This window comes from Hordeum vulgare, chromosome 7H (genome assembly GCF_904849725.1).
Source record: "Hordeum vulgare subsp. vulgare chromosome 7H, MorexV3_pseudomolecules_assembly, whole genome shotgun sequence".
Taxonomy (NCBI): Eukaryota; Viridiplantae; Streptophyta; class Magnoliopsida; order Poales; family Poaceae; genus Hordeum; species Hordeum vulgare.
The window spans coordinates 438,868,514-438,881,860 of record NC_058524.1 but is presented as its reverse complement, the minus strand read 5'-3'; the positions used below and the strand labels follow the sequence as shown (position 1 = coordinate 438,881,860).

The 13,347-nt window shown below is 41.7% G+C and overlaps 1 protein-coding gene across 1 annotated transcript; it reads right to left on the bottom strand.

Annotated features, from left to right (window-relative positions):
* Positions 1-636: 636 nt before the first annotated feature.
* LOC123409045 lies at positions 637-6,023 on the bottom strand. Its single transcript, XM_045102039.1, has 4 exons — positions 5,856-6,023; positions 5,505-5,738; positions 4,224-4,489; positions 637-4,004 (listed from the first exon to the last, which is right to left on the bottom strand). The coding sequence occupies exons 1-4, from the start codon at positions 6,021-6,023 to the stop codon at positions 3,575-3,577; spliced, it is 1,098 nt and encodes a 365-aa protein (XP_044957974.1). The 3' UTR covers positions 637-3,574.
* Positions 6,024-13,347: the final 7,324 nt, after the last annotated feature.

Genomic DNA, 13,347 nt, shown 5'->3' with positions numbered 1-13,347 from the left:
AAAAACTTTAAAAGATTCAATTGATTTCAATGAACAATCTGATTATAAAGTGATAATTCATCATATCCTAATAAACACTATTGTTAGAAGGTTCTAAGACGACACATGTATCAGAGACTATTCAACTAAACTTTGTACGGTGCATGAATCACAAACAACATGGTAATAAAATAGTCTTCAATAAAATGAACAGTGTGTGATGGTTGATCCATCAACTATGATTCAAATAAGAGTTGTTTGTGCATACGTGGCATACAATTGATCCATACAAACTGTCCGCGATGAGCCAAAGTAACACAAATGGTTACCCCGATCCAGATGTGTGCGATAGACAATATACATGTCACTCAGATGAACTATTTGCGATGATCCAGAAGAACATAATTGATTCGACATCACAAGATGTGTGTGGTACCTCACAAACATGTCAGTAATCAGAATTGTATGGGAAGACGATAATAACACATACATTCCTACTAATAAGTTGTGTGCACTGTGGACAAACGCTTGTTGGTAAATAATTGATATGATTGTTCAAATCATCACCGACATGTTCCTTAGTTTAATTGTATCCAATGTGATTTGCATTGTGCTTGCAACATCTATGCTCCGTTTATCGAACAACAATGTATATACTTATAAGAACATGATTGCATAATCAAATTAAACATCCAATTACATAACTGACTACACATAACATTTGCACACCTCAATAAACAATTATATGCACACTAAACTAGGAGAAATGATCATCAAGTCACCTAATTCTTATGACAGTTGCCTCCAATGCTCTACTTGTGCCTCAATCCATCGCTGTTTGTAGGACAGAGGCACTTCTCCATGTCAATGATCCGCGTGTACATCTTGTAGCATGTGTACCCATCCTTGGACGCATACTTGACGTGACCTTCATATGGACTTTGCATATAGGCCCTGTCCTAGGCAACCTTGTTCTTGTTGCAATCATCCCTCATGTTCTATAGCAGGGGTCAATGATGGCAACGGCGAGGTCAAATAGGGAGTCCTTCTCCTTATTTCTCCCCAGACTCTATACTGTTCCTGGATGTCGAGAAGTTTCTAGCAGGCCATGCTCAAAGTCTTGAGCATCTTTACATCGTTGGTGGTGTCCATCACAACGAACCTGTAGTCGGTGCTGTTGAGAAACCTGACGAAACCGCAAGCCCTTGTGGCCAGACATTAGTGGTAGACAAGGATGTTATGGCACACGCACAACTGGGCAATGACAGCCTTTTGATCATACTTGGCATGACCGCCGGTGTATTGGAGGTTGAAGCCGACCACTTTGTGTTTGTCCTCAACATACGACTGCTCCATAGCGTTGATGCAGTTCTCAACCGAGACCGGGTCATTGGTGTACACCACCTAGAGGTCCGTCAACCTTAAGTGTGTGTCCACTACGGGACGCAAGGTGAATTGCCGCTCATCGTTGTCAGCTGCTGGGAGCGCAGTTGGAGCCAATAGATATCCTCATTGTATGTGTCATTGTGGGTGTGTCTATTGTATTGTGGGATGCAATCGAAAGGTTGAAGATATTAAGGTTAGTGACCACGAGAACAAATAGGGGCTGGACGACCTGAAATATCGGCACGTCCGCACGACAGTTTTTGCAACATGTAACTGCATCGTGGCACACGTACATGCATGCTGGCGCCGCACGTGGCGCAACCACATGCATATGGCGTTCCAAACATAAGTGATCGTGCATCAGCCCCAATGGCAGGCAAAGCACATGGAGGGGCGCGAACCTCAACCACGAGCACCGCATGCATAGAACAGTGAAACACGCAGGGAATGATATGTCGTCAGGGATTTATCTAACCATTGAAAAATTTAGGGTAGTTGCACCAGTCCATCATCATTGCTCAACCACTCCTCCAAAGAACTCAGGCTAAGTAGTCGATCAATGTTTTTGCAAAAGATTTAGGCTTAAAATCAGTGCTTTTCCTAGAAGAGTAAATTCGGCTAGTGGCTATATTCCGCTATTTAAAATTATGACTAGTACAAATGTCCGTGCGTTGCACCGGGTTAGAAAAAAGTGCAGAACCTACTTGTTTTGCCATGCGGCATTAGTTTTAATAAATGTTAATTATAATGTTAAATATAAGGCATCTATTTTTGGACGGAAGGAGTTTCTTTTAAAGTTTTAAAATATAATGTAATGCTTACATAAAAATTGGATTACTTTTTAATAATAATCTGGAGTCGCGCATCTCAGCAAGCGATTCTGAAAGCATCTGTCTTTTCAGTTTGGGGTTGTTTGTTCCTGGTTTTTAACGGATTGTGGGTTTCATTGTTTTCTCAAATGACCAACCTGGGTGGGGGGTTGGAGAGGGCTGGGGCCTGGGGGTCTTCTCTTTTTGGATTTTCCTTTGTGGCTATGTGTATGTCACTTCTTCAGTTTCGACTGCGTTCCCAGCCCAGAGGAGAGGGGCGAGGTGCTGGTTGGGTGAGAGAGAGAGATGAGGATGGATGGGAGGGGCCAGTCGGTGTCAGCGAGTAGTCTCCGCACACTGATTTTCTGAAAGAAATTAAGCCGGTTTGGATCTGTTAGTAGTCGGCACAGTTGAGGTCTGTGTTGGGGTGTAGTTTGTGTGGACACCAGGGGTTTCAAGAAATCGGTAGGGAGTTGCTCCATACATGGGCTCTTTGAATGTAGAGTAGCCAGCTATGTGTGTTCTCATCGATTTAAATCAAGTGATATGCTAGAAGTGGACGTATCTGTATGTTTATCTGAATTTTAACCGGAACCAGATGCTTGAGGTGGTCAGGTTTTCAAAAAAGCAGAGCTCTAGCTTTTTTCAGAAGACCACCATGGTGAATGATTACAGAATGTTGCATGCCATTACACACTACTGTTATTTCTTTGATACACTGTTTCCGCTAGTAAAATCTTTATTTCTTCTTAGGAAAGTAAAATTTGCATCTGTATATTTATAGTTTCTCTTACTAAGTGATGCTATGCTTACGAGAAAATGTCATAATAAAATTTGTGTTTGAGCTAAGAATTATATCTTCGTGTGATGCTGCACAGATCTACATCTGTTTTTCTGCCTATTCTTCATAAATTTTATTTTAGACAATCAGAAAGCCCCCCCGACTCCATTTATATAAAAGAAACCAACTTAGCACACAACAATCTTCTTCATAAAATGTACCCAGATTACCAATCAATGAGGCAAGCTACCTCTGGTCTACAACTTTTTTCTCTTCCAACTTTGTGTAGCTATTTTGTTGCCCCTAATTATCTGTACTGATCCATAGCTAAAGTGAGTAGTTAGTTTTGAACTAACATGACAGTCCATCAATATTTCTTGTCAGTCTTCAGTTTACTCTTTAGCCCCTCAGTATGTATCTTCTTTCTTTAGTTTGTCTTTTTTTCTTAATTTTACACACAGGGGCGCGATGAATTAACAGGAGCAGAGCAGATGCTGATGCAGATTAGAAGGGAACTGCACAGCAGCAGCAGAGGCAGAGGGGTGCGGGCGGCTGAATCAAAACATATTTACTGATGTTAGGATACTTACGCGCTTTGAATGAGAAAGCGCCTAAATATCTAAAGGTGGTCATATGAATCATGATACTGAGCATTTTGCGCATTAAATATTGCCTTAAATTCAGTCAAAGTTGCTACATTTGATTCCATGGTGCAATAGGAACAAATCAACATAAGATGTACTAATTGCGTATTCATTTTACAGTCCTGCTTATGTACTACATGAGGATAGAATATATTGGAAAATGTGGAAAACGTAACCGTGACGATTGTGAACATGTGAAACAGAGCAGTATAAAAACAACAGCTGGGAGAGGTAGTCTGCTCACCGTATTCCTGTCCTGAGGGTGATTGAACGTGCAGCTCATGCCGAAACTGCACAATCCAGTCCTGAGGTAGTAGGTGCAGTCCGGCTCCCCTGGCCGCACATGATATGGCCCAGATTGCATAGTGACACCGCTGTTCATGGTCATCTGCTGCCACATTCCCTCTGCATTGCGCCCACACACAAAACTGATAAGAATCGAGATCAACGAGTTGGCAGATTGATTTTTAAGCGCGAACAAAGTATCCACATTCTGCAAGTAACAACATGCAAAACACGGAAAGTAACAACACCGCGGCCTCAAAATCCGTAGGGGTTACCACTCCCTGATCCATGGCGGAATACCGTGAGAGCGCGGCCTGGAGGCCGATGATGAGGTCGTACATGTCAGAGATCCCCCTCGGGGCGGCGGCTTCGAGATCGGCGTCGTCCTCCTCCTCGTCCTCGGCATGCCAGCTGTTGCCGTCGGCGGGGTGGGCGAGCACGGCGGACGCGGAGGCGCCCCTGTAGTTGTACCCGCCCGTGGCGGCCGGGCCGTCCCCGGCGCCGCCGCCGACGCGCCAGGAGACGAGGCGGTGGTTGAGGGCGACGTCGGCGGCGCGCAGCTTGCGTGCGCCCTTGGCCTTGTCCCGCGCCCACCGCACCGCCCCCTACACAAAAACGAAACCTTATCTTGAAAGAAGGATTTCGGGTGGAATACTCCAAAATGCGAGGTTCTTTTTATAAGAACGAAACGTTTTCTTGGTTAGTCACTTACATCTGGATGACGGGTTGAATACCCAAAAGTATAGGGACATTTTTGCAAAACTGCCACGACGGAGACCAGAAACCCTATTTGCTTTATTATTACTAGCAAAAGAGCCCGTGCGTTGCAACGGAAAAAAAAGAAAACATACTCTTAACCCAATAACCATGATTCAAGACCACACCCATTAATTTAGGCTGCATAAATTTATACGTGGACGTCCGTGGACAAACGAAATATATTTGTGGGACATTTTAGTCTGAATATCCTACGAGCAACCAACATAACTACATACGAAGAAATAACAGAGATAGGAGCTAGCGTGAACCAAGTGCTCAGAGTAGTGTTTTGCCCCGACCTCCTTCCTTGTGCTCTCCGTCCGTTTTTTCAAAGCTTGCTCTTTTTCTCTTCCTGTGTTGGCCCCTCGCTTGTCCCTCTCCCTCCTCCTTCCTAGTTTGCACGAGGCGTTGGTTGGCGCGTGGATGCATCTGCAGCCTAGCTTCTGTGGCCCTCTTTTATGTCCCCCCTCTTCAGGTGTCCCCCTCTTTGATGGCTTGCCGGTGGATCCATTTTTCTTTTTTTGCCTAATATAAATCCGCTAGTCTTCATCTTAGTGTTATCTTCGGTAGTTTATCGATTTGGATCCTTGTTATGCCCTGATTTGTGTTCAATCTTTATTTATTCATTCTGTGTTTTCTTCATCGGCAACCGTGGAGGATCAATTTGGATCCCTCTCCTAGGACGCATTGGGGAGAGGAGACCACCCGTGGAGGCTGCAGGAAATAGCACGGGGATAGCTAATCGAAGCGTTGAATCCTGTGCTGGTCTGCATGTGCATAAAGATGTCTCAGATTAATTACATTCCAAAACATGGCTAATGTTACATGCATATTTATCAACTGAATCTTAGCGTGCCGTACCTCATGAGGAGAAATTATGTTGAGTCTCTCAAGATTTGGCACAATGGATGGAAGCTTGTCAATAGCATGACTGATGACACAGCTATGGTGCAATTTAAGGGATTTCACTTGCAATGATTTTCCAAGTGAGAGTTGTACTTCATTACCTGCAAACTGAAAGCTGGAGATATTTGAAGCTTTGTTCTCTATAACTTTAAGTCTCAAGCAATCAAGCACCTCCATGTAGCTGAGCCGCTGCAGCAGGCAAGGTATCTCAAGGCGAATTATAACATAACAATATATTAGTGTCAAATTCTCCGGAGCAAACGAATTGAAAAGAAGGCAGACTAACTCATCCCCTGTAATACGCACTTGATACAGATACAGCTCTGTCAGGCATCTCAAATTAAGGGCAACTATGGGACGCAATACACAATTATCAAGGTGTTGCGTGCTTGTCAACGAGGGAATCAAGAAGCTAGCGAGCCAGCAGTCCACGGACAAGGGGGAAAGGAAGGCGCTCACCTCGATGAACGCCATGGCAGCCGCGGACAAATAGAATGACAATCCGATCCTGCTCCGCCCGCAGGTCTCCACTCTCCACAGGACAGTCGACGGATTGTTCGATCGGAATCGAGGAATGGAATTAAAACCAATTTATTACCGCGCGTCGCGCCTGCATGCGGCGGGGGAGCAGACACATGCGTCGCCACATCGGCGTGCGGGGCCTTCCGTCAGCACCGCGGTAGCCCTCGGCGTGTGCTGCACCAACCGAGCCGGCGCCGGCACCCGGGCGCGCTCCAGGCTCCTCACCTCCGCCGTGACCACCGAAACCTTATCTTAACAGAAGGATTTCGGGTGGAATACTTCAAAACACGAGGTTCTTTTTGTAAGAACGAAACGTTCTCCTGGTTAGTCACTTAAAGAGGGACGGCGCATTAATTATTCGAAAAGACAGGGACTTTTTTGTAAAATATCCATGACGTTCGGCGGAAGCAGTATCAGCTTTATTATTAGGGGAGACTAGCAAAAGGACCCGTGCGTTGCAACGCGAGAAAAGCAATTATAATCTCCAATGGTGCTGATCATATTATGTCTTTAAAATTTTAAGACATTTCGTAAAATTCATGAACATTTTTTGAATTAGCAAACATTTTTTTTCAATTGCACTTAAAAAATAACACACAATTTTTTTAAAAATCATGGACTTTTATTGTTTTCACCAACATTGTTTTTAAAATTAAATACAAAAATCCTGAGCATCTTTTGAATTCACAAATATTTTATATTTTCTTCACACTTTTATTTCAAAATTCCCAGTTTTATAAATTGCAAAAGTTTTTCAAAGTTCTAAATTATTTAAACTAAAAAATGGAACAGAAAAAATGAAAATAATAAATGAGACTAAAAACAGAGGCACGAACTGTTTTTAAGATTTTTACACGGACTTTTGTTTAAAATTGTTGACTTTTTTATTTTATGAACATTTTTTCAAAGTTTAAACATTTTTTTATATGCAAACATTTTCAAAACTCCTGAGTAGTTTTTGAATTTGAATATTTTATTTCGAAATTCTCAGTTTCTTAAAATAGAGAAAAGTTGTTTGAAGTTCTAAGTTATTTAAAGTAGAAAAACAAAATGGAACTGCAAATAAAAATAAAAAACTAAAAAAAACAGGCGCCCACGCATGGGCCGGCCGAAACAGGTGTGCTGCATCTTTTTCCAACGCCGAGAGCGTAATATAGGAGGTGCCTACATGGGCCGGCCCAATCCAGAGATTTTCCTGTTTGAAACGTTTTTTATGACTTATAGGTGGCATTGATGGGTAATTTTAATCAACTCTAAGGGCAATTTAGATAACGTACGGAAAAAACACTATTTGCTTTATTAATAGGTAAGATAAGATAAGATAAGATAAGATAAGAAGGAGAGATTATAACAGAAGGGTAAGAGGAATTCAGAATATTCATGTCCTAAATTTTTTTATGAAGGAAGAATGTTCATGTCGCATATAGTGCAACTGTGCAAAGATATTGTAGCCAATTAGTTGTCGTCTCATTATCCAGGGAGTTGATATGTTTAGGAGATGGCGTGTGGTTTAAATCAGACGTGCCTCGCTTATCTCCGACGAGTCGACTGCTTTCACCTGGTATGCCCAGACGAAACATGGGTGATAAACCTGTTGTCTAGGAGATGCCTTGCTTAGCTGCCAATTCAACTATGGGATGGTGGCGCAGTTAGCTAGCGGCTAGGTCTTGTAGCTAATTGCGAGTGATCCTGAGGTCGAGAGTTCGAGCCTCTCTCACCCCGATGAATCTTCATGTGTGAACTGAGCAATTCTGAACCTGGTCTTTTTTTGCTGCTGCACACCAACAATACCACCCCTCGAGTTCACACCTTTTAAGGCCCCGATTGGATGGTTTGATATTTCCTACCCCTGTAAATCTATACATTCGTAATTTACAAGTCACGGACAGAATACCCCCATCGATTGTATTTATAATACAGATGTGCGGAGAGGTGTATCACATATCAACATAATACCGACGGATTTGAAGAAACCAGTGTAATTATTACCCTCGGAAAACGACGTTCCAATCACACAGCCTCTCTCACCCCACACCAGTAATGATGATCCGCTTCGTGGAATCTTCAGGTGTGAACTGAGCAATTATGAACCTGGTCTTCTGTTTTTTGCTGCTGCACACCAACAATACCACCCCGTGAGTTCACACCTTTTAAGGCCCCGATTGGATGGTTTGATATTTTCTACCCCTGTAAATCTATACATTCGTAATTTACAAGTCACAGACATAATACCCCCACCGATTGTATTTATAATACGGATGTGCGGAGAGGTGTATCACATATCAACATAATACCGACGGATTTGAAGAAACCAGTGTAATTATTACCCTCGGAAAACGACGTTCCAATCACACAGCCTCTCTCACCCCACACCCGTAATGATGATCCGCTCCGTGGAATCTTCAGGTGTGAACTGAGCAATTCTGAACCTGGTCTTCTGTTTTTTGCTGCTGCACACCAACAATACCACCCCTCGAGTTCACACCTTTTAAGGCCCCGATTGGATGGTTTGATATTTTCTACCCCTGTAAATCTATACATTCGTAATTTACAAGTCACGGACAGAATATCCCCACCGATTGTATTTATAATACGGATGTGCGGAGAGGTGTATCACATATCAGCATAATGCCGACAGATTTGAAGAAACCAGTGTAATTATTACCCTCGGAAAACGACGTTCCAATCACACAGCCTCTCTCACCCCACACCAATAATGATGATCCGCTCCGTGACCCGATGGGTTGTCATGTTTTCATCTGATGATGAATCTTTAGGTGTGAACTGAGCAATTCTGAACTTGGTCTTCTGTTTTTTGCTGCTGCACACCAACAATACCACCCCTCGAGTTCACACCTTTTAAGGCCCCGATTGGATGGTTTGATATTTTCTACCCCTGTAAATCTATACATTCGTAATTTACAAGTCACGGACACAATACTCCCACCGATTGTATTTCTAATACGGATGTGCAGAGAGGTGTATCACATATCAGCATAATACCGACGGATTTGAAGAAACCAGTGTAATTATTACCCTCGGAAAACGACGTTCCAATCACGCATCCTCTCTCACCCCACACCAATAATGATGATCCGCTCCGTGACCCGATGGGTTGTCACGTTTTCATCTGATGATGAATCTTCAGGTGTGAACTGAGCAATTCTGAACCTGGTCTTCTTTTTTTTGCTGCTGCACACCAACAATACCACCCCTCGAGTTCACACCTTTTAAGGCCCCGATTGGATGGTTTGATATTTTCTACCCCTGTAAATCTATACATTCGTAATTTACAAGTCACGGACAGAATACCCCCACCGATTGTATTTATAATACGGATGTGCGGAGAGGTGTATCACATATCAACATAATATCGACGGATTTGAAGAAACCAGTGTAATTATTACCCTCGGAAAACGACGTTCCTATCACACAGCCTCTCTCACCCCACACAAATAATGATGATCAGCTCCGTGACCCGATGGGTTGTCACGTTTTCATCTGATGATGAATCTTTAGGTGTGAACCGAGCAATTTTGAACCTGGTCTTCTTTTTTTTGCTGCTGCACACCAACAATACCACCCCTCGAGTTCACACCTTTTAAGGCCCCGATTGGATGGTTTGATATTTTATACCCCTGTAAATCTATACATTCGTAATTTACAAGTCACGGACAGAATACCCCCACCGATTGTATTTATAATACGGATGTGTGGAGAGGTGTATCACATATCAGCCTAATATCGGCGGATTTGAAGAAACGAGTGTAATTATTACCCTCGGAAAACGACGTTCCAATCATACAGCCTCTCTCACCCCATACCAGTAATGATGATCCGCTCCGTGACAACCTGGGTCGTCACGTTTCCATCTGATGAATCTTCAGGTGTGAACCGAGCAATTCTGAACCTGGTCTTTTTTTTTGCTGTTGCACATCAACAATACCACCCCTCGAGTTCACACCTTTTAAAGCCCCGATTGGATGGTTTGATATTTTCTACCCCTGTAAATCTATACATACGTAATTTACAAGTCACGGACAGAATACCCCCACCGATTGTATTTATAATACAGATGTGCGGAGAGGTGTATCACATATCAGCCTAATATTGGCGGATTTGAAAAAACCAGTGTAATTATTACCCTCGGAAAACGACGTTTCAATCACACAGCTGATCCAACCATCGGTAACTTTGACAGATGCATAATTTACGGGTGTAATCAGCCGGAAAACGACATGCCAAGCGCAGCCTAAGGGAAATCTCCCCGCAATACCATCCCCTGGAGTCAGCAGCGCTACAACAAGATGCAACGAATTGATCAACTTCAAACATTAGCTGACACGGCACATAGGTGGAACGTTCAACTAATTATACACAGCGTTCGCACGCATTCAGTTCATTTGATCATTGATGGTGGAAGCTGCAATAATTTGACGAACATATAGATGGTAAAGAAGCTACACCTTACCACCACGAGACACCCTGTTCAAATTACATATAATTCTATTCATAAAAAAAAACTGATTCAATGAATGTGATAATTTTGAGGTAACATATTGTGTAACAGCACGTTTTACACTTTGGAGGTGTTTGGCTACATTAATGGTAACGACAAGTTAACGTAATCAGATCATAGTGTTTAAGGAGGTGTAATGAGTTTTTTTTCCAAGTTTGTTTGGTTCATGTTCTGGCAAAGGAATCGATTGCCATGGCTCTGCTCTTCTTGCTCGCCATGCTGCTCACCGGCCTCCATCCTCCTCGTAGATGGCCTGCTCTTGCTTGACCCCAGCCAACCAGATTCTCAAATAATGCCGCCGTCCGTCCGCGAAATCAAGCGCCGCCGGCCGCTCGGATCTTGTGCACTGCCTACCATCCGCAAAATCAAGCACCGCCGTCCGTCTCCGAGATCAAGTGCCGCCGGCCACTCGCGTCTTGTGCGCCGCTGGCCGTCCCCGCGCTTGTGCGTCGCCGGCCGCCTCCGATGTCAAGTGCCGCCGGCCCTTTCCGATCAGAAGCTCCGCCGGCTACTTCGATCTCGGCGGGGAGGAGGTGGTGACGGATGAGGAGGAGGGGGTCGTGACAGGAAGGAGTGCGCTCAGGGGAGGGGGTTGTGTGCGGACTAGGAAGGAGTGCGATCGGGAGGGGAGGAAGAAGGGTCGTGCGGGGGGAGTGGAGGGAGCTGTACTGCAGTTACATCCGTTTATGGAGGGATGTGTTTACGATGTGGATTAAACAAACACATGTAGCGTTTTCTGTTTACGCTGTAAAGGGATTACAGGTAAATATCTGTGAAACAAACACCTCCTTTGTTCATAGAATGATTATGTTGATTGCGACGTGGTATCTATACAAGGGTGTTCTTTACTGTTGGGCCAACCTTGGTAATGTGATTATAGTGGCATATATCATGGGAGAGCAAATTTCTATACTCTCATCTTTTAAGGGAAACCCACGAACTTCTTGTGTGTGACTCCGATGACACTGGAAATGATGAGGAAGCTCGACCTAATTTTTTCAACGGCCGAAGACTAACTTTCAGGAAGTCTCCCATGTATTACTTGTTTCTAATTCTTATTCCAATAACTAGGAAAAAAATGTCCGTGCGTTGCAACGGGAGATTTGCTTTTTTGCATGTTCCTTAACTATATCATTAATTATCTCAGCAAAGCAAACCTTTTAAATAGATGCAAAGCTATTAAAGATGAATGTTTACATTACAAAGTAAGATACATGAGAGCAAGGCGTTTCGTGTAACACAACTTCTTTTGCTGGTAAAAAAGAAGCAAAAGCATGGATAAACAGAAGAGTAGTTTCTTTCAACTAATCATAATTGAGCAACTTAAATCCATTTGATTATATTTTTTCTTCATTCAGTTCTCCAGGGAACGACGTAGCAAACCAAAACTATCAACATATTCATCATCTCAAATCAAGTTAAATAATTTACTCTATCATAACTGCTGAAAACATGATAGATTCAAAGTGTTGTCTATTTTGCGCTCTTAGTTTAAAAAATGCCCCTAAAACGTGCATTGAGCCTTGGCCCACAAAGATCCCCTAGTTCTCTCGACCATCTCACTTGCTTCGCTTGCTGATTTTTTTTCCGCTCTGCTTCTAGATGAAACAAAAAATGTCATTGCTTTTTTGTGGTTTAAATATGCTTAAGAACTGAAAAAGATCAAGGATTTAAAAATATCTTGAATTTTAGATATGTTTTTAGTTTGTTCACAATAACCATAAATTAAAACCCCGCTTCCAAGGTTTCACGTTGCGTACGTTTTGCAGGAAAATACTACTTGGCTTTATATTATTCTTCATTTTATTTTTCTTTTTTCTTTCCTTGTTTTTTATTTTTAATATCTTTTTCTTCTTATTTTTGTGTCTCTTGCAAATTCAAAATTTTAATTTTTTTAGAAAAATCAGGATTTCAAAATTTGGTTGTTTTTAAAACATTTGTTACCATTCTCATAAAAAGTCCATATTTGTTTGTCCACAAATTTTAACCAAAAGTTCAAAAATCAAAAATAATTCTGAATTTCAAATGTTGTTTCCATTTTCAAAATAAATCTTCATGCTTCAAAAATTGTTCATGTTTTTTGAAAAGTGTTCACAGTTTGAAACAATGTTCATGTGTTTCAAAATTATTCTTAAAAAATATATGCGACTAAAAAATATAAGATTTCCAAAATGTTCCAGTTTTCAAAAAGAAATCACAATTGTGAAAAAAAATCTTGATTTTGGAAAAACGTTTGGTAATGAAAAATATTTGTTGTCCAGAAATCATTCATATTTTCCAAAAAATTTCATAGATTCAAAAAATATCCTTCTTTTCAAAAGAATCATAGATTCAAAAAATGTTGTTTTCAATTTTTATTTGGAGATTCCAAAAAATCACGTTTTCCACTTTTGGTCAGAATTTTGAAAAATATTCAATTCTTAAAAAAGATTCTCATATTCAGAAAAAAAATATTATGTTTACAAACAATGATTGATTTTTTTAAATAGAAATCATATTTTAATATAGTATTCTAGTTTCTAAAGTTTTATTGACAATTTTTGGAAACCTGTATTGTTTCAAAATTATACATTTTTTATATAAATAATAGCGTTGGAAATTTCAGAAATAATTATCTTACACTGCTGATAGTTCTTAAAACCGAGCTCTGCCTATTAATCACTAAGGCTTCGTTTGGTTAAGGGGGATTGGGAAGGTTTTGAGAGGAAAATCCCCGGAGGGCCAGAAACCCCACAGATCCTCGGGCGCCCATTTGGT